This window comes from Silene latifolia, chromosome 7 (genome assembly GCF_048544455.1).
Source record: "Silene latifolia isolate original U9 population chromosome 7, ASM4854445v1, whole genome shotgun sequence".
Taxonomy (NCBI): domain Eukaryota; kingdom Viridiplantae; phylum Streptophyta; class Magnoliopsida; order Caryophyllales; family Caryophyllaceae; genus Silene; species Silene latifolia.
Genome location: NC_133532.1, coordinates 8,548,889 through 8,568,784, shown reverse-complemented (window position 1 = coordinate 8,568,784; position 19,896 = coordinate 8,548,889). Strand labels below are relative to the sequence as shown.

Here is a 19,896-nt window from a genome sequence, read left to right as displayed (position 1 = left end):
TTAAAATATATATATACATATCCTGTGCGCTTTACTGTTTCTATGTTGAGAAAACAAAGGTAGTCATCAACTAAAAATAACATGAATTATATAATACAAGACCTTACAAAATAACATACAACCAACACACCCTACAAAAAAAAAAGTTAACAATAAGAAGAAAAACCCAAAACTATCACCCGAACAGAAACCAGACACTTGACTTCTACCAGCATATTATATCAATGTACAACGGTCGACCCTGAGGACACCGTCCTCTGGCCCAGAGAGCATATCAGCGTACCGGTATTTGTAGCTTGAATCATACATCCATATATTCCTTCGCCAAAAACCTTCAAACGTATGGTCAAGTGATCAATTTTTGATGGCTGAAGAGTTGACTATGAGTGGGGAATCCTGTGTACAGCATTTTGCTATACAAGATGCCAAATTCAGGAAACCAGGACTAAACCAGTCATCATCAATTATATCCAAGCGAGAGAACCCCGATCATCTGATTGTGTTACACCCAAGCGAGAGAACCCCGACCATCTGTCTGTGTTATACCCAAGCGAGAGAACCCTGATCATTTGCCACTGGAGGACGGCCTCTTGTTGGTGTTGCTGGTCTATTTACATTAAGCTCCTACAGTGACACAAAATAAAGGAATAACTAATTAGAGAGAAATAACTATGATAACATCTGAAAGTCTGCGACTTAATCTACCAAACAATAAAGAGTACAAATTGGATTATCGTCGCTTGATTCTTCAAGAACGATGCCAATGTGACATCATTGACACATCAATGAGGCTTGATTTGATTTATAGTTTTTTTATTTTTGTGTGTTCTTATTTGTAGTTGACCCCTGATTCTTTAAAAATGTTGGTTAGTTGTACACGTGTACTAATGAGGTACTTTATTATTTTTTCACATATTCTCATTTGTGACGGGCATATCCGTCGCAAGTTTGCGACGGGTCAAGTATTACCCATGTGGGGTAGATAAGACAAAAGCGGAATGCCTAGGGAGTAGCAATCTGTTGTCTTATTTACCCACATGGGTATTACTTGACCGTCTCAAGCTTATGACGGATATGTCCGTCACAAGAGAAACTTGCTGTTATTTTTTTTGGGTGCTATTTCTTTACAGCCCATTAGCTTTCGGCCTAAATCAATTTAGAGCATAAATTGACGAATGCACAAACCTGCATCCACGTATCTTCTATATGTCGCTCAGGTGATGTTTCAGGAGATGAAAAGGCTGGTGGCAGAGGATGAATGAGTTTTGGAACCACCACAAGGTCCCTACCCAACACCAGGATAGCTCCTGCGTTATTTGCGGTACCTAAATGACAGACATTATCAATGCTTTTAACACCCTAGTCAATTATTTTGAGAAAGTGCAAGTTAACAAGATTAGGAGTACAATCAAAGGAAATGAAAAGGATGATTAAGACATACCACAGTAATTGGTGGCTGAAAATAAAGTAATTAAGTGTCCTTGAGCAAAACGTTCAAAACCATCCATGACACATTCATGTGCACGAACTATCAACTGAAGGTCATTATTATTACAAAAATCCATAACACGATCCGGCTGCATTATAACATGTCCACTAGTCAAACATTGTACGAAACTGAAAGATGGGTATCCTACCAAAAGTTTAAAAGATAAGGGGGAAAAAACCACGCTAGTGTCCTATAAATGTTATGCCATGTCAAGGTAAAAAAGCATTGCTAAAGAAAAAATTGACATGCCAGTACCCCCACTAAGCCTGTGGCCGCACTGAGATATGATAACCTTAGTCTGTTAAACCAGTAGGCTTGTCTCGACAATGAGGTAAGATCACACACTCTGTCAAAACAAGTCAGTTTGTGCCGTGTGCTCAAAAAGACACATTTTTACCGACTGTCAAACAAGTCTAAACGATGCATGGATTTCTCTTAAAATTATTAAAGGCGTAAAGCTTACGCCTTTCCCCTCTGTCCACAATTAAGTACACCGTCTCTCATTTATGAGAGTACAAAGAGGCACTTGGACATTGTTTGAAGGGAACACAAGGAGAGAGCCAAGTACAATGAACAGAAAAAGAAGGAAAGAATTTGAGGAGAGAGATCACTTGAATAAAAATGGAAGAGGGAAGAAGGGTAGAGGCAGAGTGAAATTTCACGACCATGAGATTTAAATCGAAAGTGAAGTTGGTTGTGATAGATGGAAGGAATGGGACTCCCTCTAGTTTTCTACCCTCCCTTTCCCAACACCAAAACCATCACTAACTAACCAAAAACAATCTTGGACCCACTCTCCTTCACTTTTTCCTTACCCAAACAAAGGGTTAATTGTAGAGAGAGGATTATTATCCCTTGACGTTCCCAAAAGGCCAAAATATGGAGTATTAAACTTAGTTTTCCAAATAACTCAACCCAATTGAAGCTCTATAGTTGTCAAACAGAAGTATGCATATGAGCATGCAACATACAAGTCAACCTTTTTATATTAACATGAATACAAATAAACAAAAGAGTAGTCAATAATAATATAATAGGGCACACAAATGCACATTTCACTTGTCAATATGAAATATAAATGAACAGTTTTTTATAGGATTAGTAGTAACAGAGGGTCAAAACGAAATCACTAGTTCACTATTAGTTCAGCTAGAATCATAGGCATAGTACCCACAATCATACGTTCAAAAAGGTGTAGTGAAAATGTGAAATCGCCCCAGTAAGCCACTGGCAATTTGGCATAGTGGCAAGAATGGAGACGAGGAATCAGGAGGAAAAAAAAAATATAGCTTAGCCATGGTTTCTCCCTAATCAATGTTTATGTAAGAGGTCACTCACCCCGAATGTTACTAAACCAGGACCTCTGGCATTAGGTCGCAATCCTTCCACACTATCATTTTCTGTTGGATCAGACCTGAAAGAGTTCAGTTTTCTCTTACTCCCTCTGTACATTAAGCACTAAACCAAGGACAACCATAATAATAAAGACAGGTAAATCTAACCATAACAAATCCATAAGAACGATAGAGCCGGCTTCCATAGTGATTGGACGCTGAATGCTCTCAATCTGTTCCACATGATTAATTGATCGCCCAATCCCGCCGTGCATACATAAAATTTTCTTCTCTATAAGCGCTGCCAAAGGAAGCCAATTAAACAAGCGGTTGAAACGATGCCAAGCCCAGATTCCATCTCTTTCACCCTAATCAAAAGCTAGATTAATAACCTTGTCTGCCTAACATAACCTCAAACAATCAGCCGGACAATTATTAGTTCATGTATTTTAATATGGCATACCAGGCGTTCGATGCATTCAATCCTGAAGCCAAAAAGGGCATTGATATCTGCAGCTTCGTGGTTCCCTCGAATCAGATGTACGTTGTGGGAATACTCAACCTGAAAGTATCGTAGATGGGTGACACCACATATAAATAAACATTAATCAAACCCAAGAACAGGATGAATTGAAAAGGGTGCGCAAGATGGCCAAGAAATATCAATACCTTCAATGCAAGTAGAAGAGTCATGGTTTCCAAGCTATGTTGACCCCGGTCTACATAGTCTCCTAGGAAAAGATAATCTATATATCTGGCAAAATTTAATTTAGTTGCATCAACATGTAAGATTCTACGTCATTGACTTAATTAACATAGATGATCCTCCATAAAACAATTATTGTAAAGATTTACTTCACTAATTTAACAAAAGATTAATGCAGGGGTACTACATATAGATATTCATACTGCACTGATCAAAATCTCCACCAGATTTAATACATTAGACAACTTGTTCCAACTTCTAAGTGATTTTATTGGGTTGTTTTGACTTTCAATATGAAAGTTTTTTTAGAGGGGGCACTAGAAGATTGCTACTAATACCATTAATCATTCTTGCCAAAGCCAATTATTTGTATCAGATAGTGAGAGGCAGAAATGGTGTCAACACTTACGCTATGTCTCCAGCTGTTGATGGAGCACCATACTCATCAAAAAGTCGCATAAGATCCCCAAACTGTCCATGCAAATCACCAAAGATTTTAATAGGAGCCCGGAGTTGAAGTACACTTGGTTCACTGGCAAAAATCCGTTCAGCACTATCACAAAGATCTGCTATGTCATTGCAGTCCAGAAAAAACTGACGGCGAACAGGGGGCTTCCAGCCACGAGGCTTTAGAAGATGCGCTATAACCTACAATGAAAGGCAAATGTGTTATGTACACAATCTTCCAGAAAGAACATGCAAAGACAATCACAGGGCATGATCAGAATAAAAAATTATCTTTTGGTACAATATGTATTAGATATATAGAACTGCAGAGTGCGGAGCAAGACAGTTGCTGAAATGCACAAGGTGATGGAAATCATTAATTTGCAAAGCAAGTGATTACCCAAGCATAACTGCATAAGTCTATATATAAAATATCAAACAAACTCCTAACATTATAAGATCTTTCCGTACTCTGTGAGACAAAGCCAAGGTGCAGCGTGTTTGGCTAAACAAATTAAGAATTATATGTCGTATATCTTCTAGCTAAAGCGAGAAAAAGCCAAGTGGATACCGAGAATGAGAATTATATAGGATTCGAGGTGACTTGCTAGATTACTCTAAATAGCTTGGTACTACACAATGCTACAAGGAATTTTTAATGGATCATCTGAAACGCACAAAGTAAAGTTGTGTGCATCGGACCCCCTCATGCTGCCATAGGTGAGAGTTTTTTATGCATAAATAGATGACGCTGATGTTGTTGACTAGCACCATGGGAATGTATGTCACGTGGAGAATGAATATTTTCAACTATCGTCTACTGCTTTCTACTTCCCCAGGGCCACTGACTATCTGAAACCACCAATTTTTGTCAAGGGATAAGGTAGTACATTGCACATAAGGTGATAAGATGTACGCAAATTCCAGGATTCAGAACAAGCAGTTGTTGCAGGCTTTTGTGACTTCAACGGCAAGATAAGATCCACAAACCTTTTTTGGAACACTATTGATCGACATCTGCCGATCTAGAAGTTTCCTTGCTGCAGTAGCACTCTCTGGAGTTCCATAACTGACACGCCGGCCTTCGTTTTCAAACTGGTCAATAGAAAGTTGTCTGACCATGCCACCCAATGCTCCACCAGTTTCTGCAGCTATGACAACCTACAAATGCCAGACGCATAAAAAGCAGCAAGTCATACACTGCTGTGATGAAGAAGCAGAAAGTTTCTTTCCCATCTAAGCCCAATTCCAGGAAAAAAAAATGGTTTCTTTTTTTTAACTTCACAAAAACTTGTGAACAGAAAAAATGGATAGGTTTATTATAAAAGCACAGGGGTAATGGCCTAACCTGTTACATTTAAAAAAAAAATAAAAAAAAAAATAAAAAAAAAACAGAGGGAGAGAAACGGGTTAATGATAATATGGGAAACCATTAACTCTTTTTTTCAGGGAAAAAAAACACATTTTTCCAAAGAAACCTCACAAATCGTTTTGACAGCTGAATATCCTTTTAAACTTCAAATAAAGTTTTGATTCTTGACTACGATTTTTATGACATAAATATAATTATCACTAATAGCGAGATTCTGATTTGATACTAACCGCTCGATGATGGAGCCGGACACCAGGAGGTGGAAGAGTAAGTGGTGTAGTAGAGTCAGGCTTGATCATAGATGGCATTTGCTTCCCACTAGATTCTGCCTCAGAACCACGGTCCCTATCTGGGCTCTCCACTTCACCATTAACTTGACGAGCTTTAGCAGCAGCTAATGTAGCAGTGATAGCCTCTGCTTCGGCTGCTGAGGCTTCAACCAGATACTCCACACCTTTACTGAGCCTCCTGCAAGTACTTCATATTTTGAGTCCCTCTCTTTAAATTGTAATCATAGATACTCCTCCAACTAGAACTGGCAAATGGATCATTCAGATTGCGTTTAAGGATAAGGATTCGAGCCATTCTCGAGACCACTATCCTAAGATATTCGGTATGTGTCAGGGTCAATTTGGGTATGGGTGGTTACGAGTTGGATGTAACGGATCATTTTGGGTCGTACTTATTAAAGGTTCTCATTTTGATTCAGTCACTTGAGGTCAGTTTACCCAAGTTCTTCAGTGAAAATTTGACAAAAGCTTACCTGGTTCCTGGCAGCAAGGCATTTTCATGGCTTATGTCAGTATACATATCGCCATTTACTGGAGGTGCAACAGGATTCCCAAGCACAACTGAACCATCTGAAACTGGCTCGGTGTCATTCTCTCTTGTTCTATCGTCAATAAACCCATATCTTCCAGGTAACCTTCCTAGTGGTGTGTTTGATGCAGCTGCAGCTGCAGCATGTGAGGCTGCAGACGTGGTTTCAGCAGCAGCAAGATCTTCAGCGACCAGTAAATCATCAAGTAGCACACCTACATCAAAACTGAAGCTTTCAAACTAAAATTATATAAGCAAGACCCATGCTTGTTCCCTCATCCTGCTTCACATTTTCGGAATTAACTCGATTTGTTCAATACCTACGCTTTAATCAAATGTTTGTCAAATTCTTTCACCCAAATTAATTGCAAAAACCATAAAGATTCATTAAAAGGGGCCGCAGATGTTTCTCATCATAACAATTAAAAAACGAAAAAAGGAAACAATTAAAACAATACGCTCGGAGCATCAAGAAATCTAAAAAGTTAAAAGCCTAAAAGACTAAGCATAAAGATGGTGGCTATCGGAGCAAATGAAAAATGATTGAATCAAGGAAGTAATGACTAGTAATTCATAACTACAAGCACACCAAAGATCCAGAAACAATGAAACTTTTAAGACCTTTTCATATGAATATTTTTTCAGTTCTATTCAATATAGTATCATTCAGGTTGTAAACCATAATAACTCAAGGAGTATATATCAAAGGGGGATTTAGTAATTATCTACAAGTATAACAATAACTCCAACACACAAGTTCTGCTCAATGAAATGTCTAGTTCAGTCAAGTTAATTTCTATCAATCAGTTCAATTTAATTATCGCAATTATCAGTCAAAAAGAACAAAACCTAAGAGCAACCATAAACATTAATAACAACGAAAACACTAGTCTTAATTCATCAGCAGTTCAGCACCCCCAAACTTACATATTTGGAAACAAAATTCATTGAGAAATTAGAATATCACAAATAGAAACTAATTTGCAGAAGCTCTATGTTCCTCCTGTGTTCCACTCATTTCAAGAACAATAGTGCAGATTAAATATAGCTCAAATTTCAATGATACTATCTTACCACCACGCAGACCACCATAAATAAATATCAGGTCACCAACTGCAGCAGCCGCATGCCTACACCGCCTTGTTAACTCAACTGATGCGTCTCCACCAGCAGCATCAGCACTGTAACGACCAGTCCTTGGGCTAGTGACAACCGATTTCGTGTCACACCAAACTCCTGCCGCTGTATCCAACACTGCAATGGACGGGAAGTGAACTTTTTTTTATTGAAAAACATAAGAATGTCTAGCTTTAAGGCTCAGGTTTCATCTGGTAAAGTCATTGACTCATTGAGCGTTGAGACGAGGTACTCTTGACATGAATTCAAAACCGGTTTGCATCATAATTTCCCTTGTGCCACCCTTTGCACATTGGAAAGGCAATATAAAGATATATTGTCATGACGCCCAATCCATGACTCATGGGATCAACAGCAGTTCACAATTTGTTGGAGAAAGCACAAGAAATTATGGAGTACAAAGCCATTCATAATGTTTTTTAAATAAGAAAATCAATTCACAATTTCTATTCTAATATGCATCATCATAAGATAAGCAGTTTCAAGATATGGCAGATATAACAAACAGGTTAACAATGCATCTTCATGTCCTCTTTCAGCTTAAAATAATATGAAAATAAACAGATTTACAGACTCGGCCATCAAGCTTAGATTTGACTCCTTAGTCAGCAAAATTTTCTACGATTGAGACCTTAAAAGTCTAACTCATCAAAAGGTACAAAAATAATTCTGAACCACAATACACTACTGAAGAAGCAACTATGATAAAATGTACCTGCTATGCTGGATGAATCCTCCACCATACGTCCTCCACCAAGTGCACCTCCGGAAACATGCAGCCGTGCATTGACAAAAACCTGCAAATCGTAGTTATAAATTACTTCTGCTAACATATTTAGATTAACTCCTAAAATGCAATAAGAGGTGGTACCGACCGCAGCATGTTGATATCTAGAAGATGGGGAAACTCCAGGAGCAATTGCCCATTCCCACCTGCCATCTCTATGCTTAGCAAGTCCATATGCACTTGCCAGTGGCTGCAAATAACATACAAGCAAAGAATCAAGCTAAATAAACAAAGAAAACAGAAATATTGAACATATTAAGAGGTAATTGGTACGTATGTTGGCACAAGTAATCCAAAATACTGAACTTCTCTTCTATGAAACTAGCTTTGCCCTAATCAGCCAGAATTTCTTTGACACAAACATATCGTAAAAACAAAAGGGATCTCATCCTTAAATGTAATCATAAAGACTAATATCCATTTTATCTATTTCAAATGTGGTCAAAGACTTGTACTCCTTGTTTTTGGAACACGATAGAACACAGCAAAATGGCTCATTAAACTGAATGTGCCATGTGCCTCCTACTGTGGACGCAGTAGCACAATGCAATTCTCAACATATGTATTGTTTGGGTCATTTTGAAACAGCCTCTCTGTGTTCTTTAACATCTGGGTACCACGGCGTACATCCAACTCCCCTTACCGGGCTTTAAAAGGGAGCCGCTAAGGCACTCGGGTAATGTTGTTTTGGGTCTCCAAATGCGTGAGGATCAATATAGCAACACAAAAATCTATTGCAATAGATTAAGCAGCAACAAGACATACGAATTAATTCACAGGAAAACTGGAAAAGAAACACTCGTGGACAAAAGTTATATATAAAATTTAAGTAAGATCTGCTATATTTACAACTAGCCTTCTTTAACCCTTCAAGCAGGTGGCTATAAATGACAGGAGATAATTGCACATAGCACATTCTTCCTAAGTTTTTTTTTTCAGTAACAGTCAACCCAGCAGTGAACACAAAAACAAATATTTCCATCTTCACTCCAACCAAAAGAGTGAACAGAGGGCCATCTCTACAAATCACAATTTTGAAGTTCAACTCACCACACTGTTTGCATCCCTCCCTCCACACAGTAGAAGAAGACCATCAGAACGTGCACTGGCAGTAGCATACCTGACCAATGTTGAGTTAGACCCATGTTATCAACGATCAAATTAAACAACAGTGAAATGATGAGAGTATGAGACTAAGCAAAATAAGTCTAGTAGTAACTAGGTAGTAATGGTATGCGGAAAAAAAAAAAGGAAGATTGGACACTACAGATACACACCCCTAAGAAAACATAATGGCGTAGGGCTGGAGTATGTGAGAATGTCAAAGTTGCAGCTCCCTAACCACTGGCAATGGATTCTACATGACATTGTAGTTGGTCTAAATTGTATGAATGATGACACACCACAAAAAGCTAAATCGCCATAATAGTCTTGAAAGACTAACATAGGTTAAAAAAAACTACACATCTATGTCCTACAGTGAACCAAAAGTTTGTATTGAGTTAATTTACTCCCATCAAAGTCATCAAGAAGCCTAAAAAAGAAGGTCGTACCGTAATAGACAAATTGTGTATAAAGTCAATAAGGCGAATAAAAAACCCCCTAGCCTGACCCTCCATCTAACTGCTTTATGATCTTCACCCTCTAATATAGTTCAATTTCCCATTATCCTAATTCCTAACCAACTAAACCCAGTTAAGTAACTCGTGGTTATCAACCAGTTAATAATTTTACGGTACAAGATTCATAGAATAAAGCTTTATGGCCACGGAAAATACATAATAAACAACATTTAATGTCTCTACTTTGGGGTCAAGATTGCACTAACTAATTAATAGGAAGCTGTTCCAAATTCCAGGCCGCAAACCTCATTGGAGTTCAAATATACAAAATCTAGCTCCAAAAGTCCAAAGTTGTGACTAATAATCACTTGTTGACGTGTAATGACTACCCCTACATTCCAAACCTTGATTGAAAAGTTATATTCCAAGAAGAAAAAAATTATTAATTAAAAAATAAACAAAATCATCGACTTTATGAAAATAGTCTCCCATCTATGTTTATGCCTTTTACGAAAAAAAAAAAAATTGTAGGCTCTCTTTCGCTGGCATTTATTAAAATAGTTTTCCCATTCCTAGAAGAATTTATAGTAACCTCGTGAAAAGAGAAGGAAAACAAAATCAATATGATTAAGTTATGCAATAGACTTCATTGGAATCATGAGAGATCTTACATGCATGGAGGTGGACCTTCGCCTTCAGGTTCCAATTTCCTCCATTCATACGGTTTTGCAGCAGTATCTAGTGCCCAAACATCAGCGAGAGGCCGCTTTCCTACAGAAGTGAAACAAAATGTCCATTGGTGTCAAGTTACAAAGATTAAAAAAAAAAAAAAAAAATAGAGAAAATGTTGAAAAAACTCCAAAAAAATGAACTCACCGTCATTGCCACCAATGCACATAAGGTATCTTTGTCCCACAAGGGACATAACATGTCCATAACGTGGACCAGGCCCAGGACCTTGAACAACCACCCTAGTCAAATAGGTTACAAATGTTAGTTACAGGAGGTACCTTAAATTTCGGGGCAAACAAAATTGCCTAAATGAACCCCATTCCAACCAATCACACAAAATAATAATCGTAAAAAATCCCCTCTCCCTAAAAAAACATTGATTCTACACATGTACGGCAGAAAACCTGTGCCATCGCGGTCTTTGTTGTGTGAGATCAAGAACATGTAGATCTTCAGCAGACAAACCAGCTGGACCAATGCCACCCTATCAATTAATTAAAGGCAGAACAGTCAGAATGCATACATTAACAAATCAGCGAATAATAGGAATTTTTTGGCTAAATAGGGTTATTTACCAAATTAATTAGACTTTTGGGGTTCATTTCAAACTATTTGGGACGAATGGGTCCACGTCATCAGTTTATTTTATTTTTTCAGTTTTTAGGTGAAGCCGCTAAGTTCCCTAGCGGCTTGTATCTGCACTACTTTCCAACTGGTACTGTTAAGTTCTAGAAAAAGAGAAGGGCATAAGTCGCTAAGAACTTAGGCGGCTTGCATGCTTGGGCTCCACCTTTCATACAATGTTGCAACTTTAGAAAAAATGGAAGAGGATAAGCCGTCTAGTTTCCTAGCGGCTTTACTATTTCAGTACAAAAAAGTTGCAAACACACATTACACCAACTGGAAAGTGGTAGAGATACAAGCCGCTAGGGAACTTAGCGGCTTCACCTAAAAAATGGAAAAAAAAAAAAAAAAAAAAAAAAAACGAACTGATGACGTGGACCCATTCGCCCCAAATAGTTTGAAATGAACCCCAAAAGTCTAATTAATTTGGTAAATAACACTATTTAGCCAAAAATACTACATCCCAACTACCAATATATGAAACCTGTATGCTGCTACAATAACCAACCTGTATGACGACCATGGTGCCAACAGCGGTGGCAACATGAGCTGCTCTTGGTGTGGGAGGCTCTCCAATGGGAGATATCCTGCAAATTGATATGCGTGATTGAATAAGATGTATTCCAGCTTTTAAATAATCCATTATCCATTTCTCCATCAGGTAGTCAAACAACTAACATGGCAACAGTGTACAAATGATATGCTTAGAAAGACAAGTAAGGGAACATCAGCTTACCTGGACCATTTATTAGTTAGCACATCATAACTGTGAATATCAGCAGTGGCACCTGCTAGCCCTGCATGTGAAAGAAGCAGAATTTCAATCACAATAGACTCTCCAAACAGTCATTTCATGGTAAGTCTAGAATCCTTCAGAATTTCTACTCTCCTTTTGTTAGTCCCAGTAAACTTAATTTTCCAAGAAAAGACAGGCACCCACAGCTCATAACAACATATTAAACGGATTAAGAAAAAGCCAATGAAACATCATGAACCCTCACAGTAAATGCACTATCAAACTATTTTTAGGCAACACATAGTACCACTGATAAGAAGACCCATAAAACACTTATCAGCACTCAGCAGAACACATTAACTGGAAGAACGCTCATTCTGGAAACAGAATTGCAACCTTAGTAAATACTGATCAAATAAATTCAGTCAAGAGTTGAATAGCTAGGGGTACCTATTAGTTCTGATCCCTAGTTCATGATCTCAAATCAAGCATATGAAATGCAGAAGGCAACAAATCATAAACAGTAATAAATTGACCCTAAGGGTCCGTTTGGATACAATTTTAGGAGGGAAGGGGAGGGGAGGGGGAGTGAGGGGAGGTGAATGGAGGGGAGAGAAGGGGAGGGCAAATGGGATGTGGGTGTTTGGATAACAAAAATTATGAAGGGAAATGGAAGGGGAGGAAGGAGGGAGATGAAGAATGGATGGAGGATTGAAGGATGCTGGTGGTATAATTGGTGGTATAATTAGAGTCCAAATAATGTTTTCTTTCCAAATCTTGCCACCCTTGGAAAGATTATAGTTTGTTCTATAGGAGGGAAAATAAGTCCTCTCATTTCTCTCCCCTTCCATTTCCTTTCTCCCATATTTTTTATCCAAACAAAGGAAATTAAATCCCTCCCTTTCCCTCCCCTCCCCTTCTCTCCAATTCCTTCAATCCAAACAGACCCTAAAACTCTTATCAGAGGAACTCCATTAACTTCTGGTACACTATTTCTGGAAAGTGGAAACATAATCACAAACTTTGGTGAATAGTATTGAAATAAATCCATTCAAAAGTCGATACGTCATAATAAATAGTACTTCCAATTCCGTCCAACTTCATTGAAACCGAATCACATTGTCCACCTCAAAGCATCAAACTCGTAACAACTCTTATGCAACTTCACTATTAATCAAAGCTCTTGTACAACAACAAAACCTATTTAATATCCCGCCACAGCAGGCTGAGGAGGTCCAACTATGCGCACCCTTACTCCTAACTAGTTGAATCATATCAATCCACAAACCAAGCCTATGAAGCCTAACAAAAACCACAACTTTAACTTTGATTTATTGACCTATAACACAAAATTAGGGTTAAGAACTACGTATGAACTATGAAGCTACAAGTCTACAACAAACAAACTCTTAGGAAAACAAATACTGTACTACTTTGTTCCCGTCAATTATCTACCTACCTTTTCCCCTGAGAGGTTTTTAATCAAACGTACACAAATAATTGGGACATAGAACTATACACCACTGCAATGAGATGGACTAAGCAAGAATCATACTAATGCCAGCACTTCCTCCTATGAGCTATAGAACAACATTAGGGTTCTGAACAACATATGAACTACTTCCTCTGTTTCATTAAACTGTACGGAGTATACTTTATCAAAATCACATTCAAATATTTTGAAAACCATACACAACTCAATGAAACAGCGGAAGTACGAAGCTAAAGCAAAACAAATACAGTATTAAGCAACTGAAATTAGATGGAACAAGCAAGAATAATACTAATGCCAGCACTTCCAGCAGACGACGGAGTTCCAGCAGCCGCAGAATTTCCTTCAAGAGCCGTAGCACCGCCGAAAAGAATCAACCTAGGTCCAATATAACCAGCAGTCCCTTCCTCTCCCACCGCTGGCACCGCCGTCAATGTATGACCACACCGTGGCCCCGGACCATCCTCCTTCTTATCCATCACCGCGTTCACCACCGTATACGACGGTGCACACCGCGGTCCGGCCACCGCAGACGACGGCGACCTCGGCGGAAGCTGCTCCGTTGCTTCCTTATCCATCGGAGACGACAACGACGTCGTTTCTGTTGTCGTTGGAGTTGACGTAGAGTTAATACTACCTTGATCGTTCTCCATTGATGGAGATGAAGAATCTACCTCCATTTTTACCGCTTTCTTTTTCAAAATCCCCAAAAATGATGCTTCAATTGATGATTTCAATGCAAACCCTAGGGAAAATCAACAAATTACCGCCAAAAATCGCCGATCACATAATTACACATGTCGAATCATCGAATTACAATAATCCTAGATGAATTTGTAATTTCAATAAACCCTAACTTAGATCGTTTCGAATCTTTTCCCTCTTTTGATTCAAAATTCAAGCAAATATCACAAAGCAGTGCCTCTTAGGAAGTGTAAATAATAGATCTTTCCGAATATTTCCCCTTTATCGATTCAAAATTGGAGCGAATAATTACCATGAGTTTGAAGACGGAAATTAATCAAATCACACAGTGTTGTCTTTTAGGAAGTGTAATAATAGATCTTTCCGAATATTTTCCCTCTTTCGATTCAAAAAAAATCGAGCGAATAATTACCGTGAGTTTGAGGACGGAAACGAATCGAAACACTAACAGTGTATCTTAGGAAGTGTAATAATTAACGTGAGTTGTTGATTTTGTTGTACAGGATGTCTGTGTTTTCTGTTAATTGTTTTTATTTAATTATAAAATAAAATTAATAATTGTTAAATATTGTATTTAATTGTGGGTTTGTGTCTGCTTTATCACTGTAAAGGAGATTTTTAAGTTAGCAAAAAAACAGGTGTGGAAAAAGAAATGCAGGCAAATAATGTGACTGTCAAACGAGGAAAAGGCAAAGACTACGTCAACTGAAACAATCAAAAGGTGGCGGCTGGGGTGTACTGTTCTAGACTCGAGTATTTATTTGGTCTTCTAGTACTACTGATTTTTCTACATTTGGGAAGAGATGGCAATCGGGTCAGTTGGATTGGGTGTGGGTTGCGTTAAGTTAGGTTGGGTTATATTGGGTTCGGATCATATTGGGTCAGCCCACCCTTTCGGGCCGGGTTGTTATCGGGTCTGGTCATTTCGGGTCAAATGGTGTATCGGGTCAGGTTATTGTCGAGTCTGGCAATTTTACCGATTACTTCAATTTTTAGCCACAAAATTAGTATTTCGACCATTATTTGTTTTAGTTACTTCATTACTAAGTCAAAGACATCAAACTAATAACTAATTCGCTTTCCATTCAATCAATCTTAACTTAATATTTATCGGGTCATCAATTTAATTGTGTCAATACTGGGTCGGGTCGTCATCGGGTTAGGTTTGGTCGGGTTCGGGTCATTGATTATCGGGTCGTGTAGGGTTACGGGGCATCGTCGGGTCGGGTCGGGTCGGTTTCGGGTCGCAATAATTTCGGATTCTGTCGGGTCGGGTTTGCTCGGTTTCGGGTCGGCCGGTCTGGTCAGACTTGTCAGCTCTATTTGAGATGCCAAACTCTGGATGATTTATCGTAATCGGGATATTATTAATTTATCTTTGGTGTTAAAGAGGGGCGAACCCCTTCAAAAAAAAAAACACTAAACTAATTAAATATTACACGGGGTATAGCTACCCCTAGAATGTCCTTCGGGATAATGGTGATAGATGAACCAACTCAACCAAAACCTTAAGGTGATGGTTGAGGCCCAACTATTATAAATATTCCTATTACGCTCCCTCACTCAAATGCTCATTGGGCTTGAAGAGTGGTTGGTTGTGCACCGGCTCCCTCGTACCGTGTGTTGGGTTTCCACTTCGAGTTTTTGAGGAGTTTTGAGGTTGCCAGGATTTGAACCCGTGACCTTCGGTCACACTGACTCTGATACCATGATAGATGAACCATCTCAACCATCACCTTAAGGTTTTGGTTGGGATGGTTCATCTATCAAATGGTACGAAGCTCCATAGGAAGGATGTCTAAGACTGTAATTTCAGTGTTGGGTACAACATCTCGATTAACTAACTAGTCGCTAGCTCGATTAGCATCCTTGTAGGTGTTGTCAATCATGATTAACCAAGCTTCGGGATTAATAATATTTTTACATCGTTTGACCAGGGCCTTAAGGTTATTATTGACAAGTTGATCCTCGTGTACAAGTTGGATACAAGACGCGTTATCCATATATTCTTCAACACGCGTCCACCATCTTCAACTCCTACTCGTGCACATATTCCAGTGCAGCTTTTCGGGTCCTTGAGCCTTCTTATCTTCAAGCTCGGACTCCATCTTTGACATACAAACCGACCAACAAGCTCCTCTTCATTGTTTCTAAGCTAGCTTCATCTTCGACTTTGCGATCAAAGCACCGCCTTTGACACTTGAACTTCACTAATTCGACCTTCTTAATACATACTAAAACCGTCTTATCAACTTTTTCACACTTAGATCTTTACTGTCCTCGAGTAAATTCAAAGGATCCAACAAAATCAAATCAACACCGATCCATAAAAGTATGGGAACAATCAACAAGACTCACACTAATGATTATATAGATGGGTCTCCAATATATATAGCAAAGGGAGATCAAATGTTTTTTTTTCTTTTTCCTACATCCCTCATTTTGCCTAAAGCGCCCGCCCTTGCGGATTTTCACTCTAACTTTTCATTTATTTATTTTCCACGCATAATACTCTCAGTAGCACGCAAATCATTTCTTCATTTTATCCGGAGCGCACTTTCAGGTCTCCACTTCGTATTCGGCCACGTCCCAATTTTGCATAAGCGTCCTTTCGGGTTTTACCTAGCTGGGATTCATCCTTTTCTTTCTTTTTCTTTTTTCACTTCTTTCATTTTTCTCTTTTTTCCAACTTTTTTTTTAAATTAAATGACATAAATAAATCAAACAATACAAGCACAATTAATTACAATCGGAACGATGCTCCTCCCCACACTCGAATCAAACATTGTCCGTAGTGTTGTAAAGGAATCTCAGTGGCACACAACTCATTTCTTCATTGGTTGACTTACTTTAACACGGATTAGGTTGATCGAGATTTTAAGGGATGCGGTAAGCATGCAGTCTCTCGAATTATTTCAAGGTATGATGACGTAGTATAGCAACTCTTGAGATATGATTCTCATAGTTTTTGTTATCGCCAACATCATTTATCACCCGCTTTGATCATTCTCTTTGATCACTGATTCACCGATATGGATAAAAAAAATATCACCATCTCCTTATCCAACCGAAGCCCAAAGGATTTACCTTCTAGTTAATACATAATGATAGGGAATTAACTGTGATAATAATTGAGTCAACTAAGTTTGTTGATAAACTGTCTTATAATGTGTAACTACGAGTGAAAAGTTGGGGTCAAATCGTCAAGTTTCTGATGGTGTGACTCATGATATCTCGGGCGGATCAGGAAAAAATGTTTCACCTATTCAACTCGTGAACATCCATTAATCCAAAGGTCTCGACCCTTAAGTCTCAATTCAATGCAAAGTCAAGTCATATAGATGCAAGATGCCGAACGGATGCGCTTTATCAAATATTTAAAAATGAAAGTGTTAAGCAAATAGCTCTCGTAGCTCAGTTGGTTAGAGCACCCGTTTAGTAAGCGGGAGGTCTTGAGTTCGACTCTCAACGAAAGCATATTATATTTTTAAATTTTTTTTCCATATAATATATGTATATTCTAAACTGAACGTTCACCAAATAGCTCTCGTAGCTCAGTTGGTTAGAGCACCCGTTTAGTAAGCGGGAGGTCTTGAGTTCGACTCTCAACGAGAGCATAAACACCTTTTTATTTTTTGTTCTTTTCCCAATAATGTACGTATATTTTAAACTGAAAGTTTCATAATACGGTTCTATTAATTTGGACATCGTTTTATGATTCATGTATTAGCTTAGTATTGGGTACTTGATCAAAAATAGATACGGGGTAGTCTGAAACGCATAGCACACGCTGCTATTAGTATGGTCTGTGCTTCAAGTCGCGGTTTGATCATTTCTAAGTCTATTATGCGATGACCGTCTATTACTCATCAATTGTCCCTTCATATTGCTAAATTATTTGCGGTTTTTAATTTTTTTCATCACATATATGGAAATAAAAAAGTCGGACTACAAAATTAGAGCCTATCAATCACTTACTAAGTTACTCAAAAGTACAATCCTTTGTGTCAATAATTTTTCTTCCTAGTGTATGCTAATTTATAAGTATCATACTTGTTAAGTGCACTTAATTTCATGTTTCTACAAACAAGTTCAATAAATAGAGTGGAGATTAGCAATTCATTCACGACTTTTATTCTATTTGTGATGATGAAAAGACTGTTACAATTTAGCAGTAAATGTTATTTGGTATATAAAATCAGAGCATGTGAACTATGGCACTATTCATTAACATGGTAAGTAACAGAGTGTACGTCACCTGTAGCATGAGCGTCAGTTTTTAGACGCACACTAACGTTACCAAGTACTTCCTCCCATTCACAATAAACCTCCCATTTCATTTTGGCACAAATATTAAGGAAACACACTATCCCACCATATAATTAAATTTCAACCACACAAATACACTACCCCACCATACAATTAAATTTGGACCACACAAACACTTACCAAAAAAGGAAATAGGGAGGTTATTGTGAATAGACGGAAAAGGAAATAGGGAAGTTTATTTTGACTAGGAGGGAGTATATGTTTTTCTCTATTTATTATCTTTGATATTTATCTTTATACCATATGTAGATTAAGCCAAATAAAATCGAGAAAAACACCTGAAATAATGACGATTATTTTAATAAAGACAAATAATTGATGTGGCTGAGGAAGTACACGAGTAGCTTTGGTGGATAGACATTTTGGTAAGAATCATATTTTTATTTTGCAAAAATTAGTAGGGATTTTTCAAAGTATGATAGTTTTAAGGGTTTTTTGTCAAACACAACTTTTAATTTTTTTTTTCAAACACCGCCTTTAAAAAAAAATATTGTAAAATACAACCTTTAATAAATTTTTTGTTGCCAAACACGACTTTTTGGCTGAAGGATTTAACATTTTGCAATGGGGTAACTTTTAATCGATGTTTGGGATAGCAAACGATGTCGGTTTGAGGTGTTCTTAGACTCGTTGAAAAGGTGGAAATCAAAAGTGTCCTTATGTGGGGTTTATTGTTGTGTAAAGTAAGGCTGGTCGGAGAGATTAGCGAATGGTCGAGGATTTTTAGTGGGTCTTTTAAAGAGGTTATGATGCTTTGTTTGGTCTGAAAATTGGTATGTAGGTAGCGGGGAGTGTAAGGTAGGCCGTAGTTGTGTTGTTTTTTGTACTTGTTTGTTTTAAGTGTTGGTTTGAGGTGAGTGAATTGACCCACAAAAAAGAAATCCTACTTTGACATTCTTTTGAATGTTTTAAGATTACTTGCTAACTCGATATTGGTCTAAAATCATCTCCATTTCTTTTAAGAAATGACGAGTATCATTTCCTCTTTTAAAACTAAAACCATTTTATGATAATTTATCTCCCTTAATTCATTACTCCTCTATTTTAAGGATAAGTTTCGGAATGTTACATACATACACCTGAGTAGGATTTGGATCATTAACGAGGGGGTAACATCTCTATTTCCTAATAGAAATGTATAAAATCTCGATTAAAATCTCTTATAAGATCGTCTGCTCGTCTATTTTTAAGTGAGAAACAAGTCAAAAGTATATATCAATCACTAACCAATGTTCATTATTAATCAGGTAAACGAGTTGAATTAGATTTGCTTCAGAGTTACATTTATCTCAGTCAATTGTTTACCTTTTATGTTATTTGTGATGAGTATTTTAATAAAACAAAATAACATAAAAATGATTTCGTAATATATACTACTCACTCCGTCCTGATCAATTGTTGCCCTTTGATTTTCGCACAATGACCAGGAAAGAGGAGAGGGTCAGTTACTAAATGACAAGTGGCCCAAATTGTGTGTGTAGATCAAATTGTTCATCAAGTTCATTCTTAAAACACAATAGAAAGGTTAAGAAAGAATAACAATTGACTGAGAAATTCTAAAATGAAATAGGACAATAAATGATCAGGACAGAGGGAGTAATAATCAAATAATTTCACTTTCAGAC

At 37.8% G+C, this 19,896-nt stretch overlaps 1 protein-coding gene and 2 non-coding genes across 3 annotated transcripts; 2 read left to right on the top strand and 1 right to left on the bottom strand.

Annotated features, from left to right (window-relative positions):
- Nucleotides 1-2: 2 nt before the first annotated feature.
- On the bottom strand, nt 3-14,665 carry LOC141591615 (serine/threonine-protein phosphatase BSL2-like). The gene is made up of 21 exons (XM_074412003.1): nt 13,530-14,665; nt 11,746-11,806; nt 11,518-11,596; nt 10,790-10,869; nt 10,530-10,624; nt 10,325-10,424; nt 9,142-9,211; nt 8,180-8,281; nt 8,020-8,101; nt 7,242-7,421; nt 6,112-6,382; nt 5,579-5,816; nt 4,967-5,137; nt 3,939-4,177; nt 3,493-3,577; nt 3,287-3,385; nt 2,992-3,191; nt 2,828-2,903; nt 1,442-1,577; nt 1,186-1,325; nt 3-624 (listed from the first exon to the last, which is right to left on the bottom strand). Exons 1-21 carry the CDS (start codon nt 13,915-13,917, stop codon nt 541-543), a joined length of 2,976 nt encoding a protein of 991 aa, XP_074268104.1. The 5' UTR covers nt 13,918-14,665; the 3' UTR covers nt 3-540.
- A 2,680-nt stretch (nt 14,666-17,345) lies between these two features.
- On the top strand, nt 17,346-17,419 carry TRNAT-AGU (transfer RNA threonine (anticodon AGU)). Its single transcript has one exon. It is a non-coding gene; the product is annotated as a tRNA-Thr (tRNA).
- Nucleotides 17,420-17,485: 66 nt separating this feature from the next.
- Nucleotides 17,486-17,559, top strand: TRNAT-AGU (transfer RNA threonine (anticodon AGU)). The gene has a single exon. It is a non-coding gene; the product is annotated as a tRNA-Thr (tRNA).
- The last annotated feature ends 2,337 nt before the right edge of the window (nt 17,560-19,896 follow it).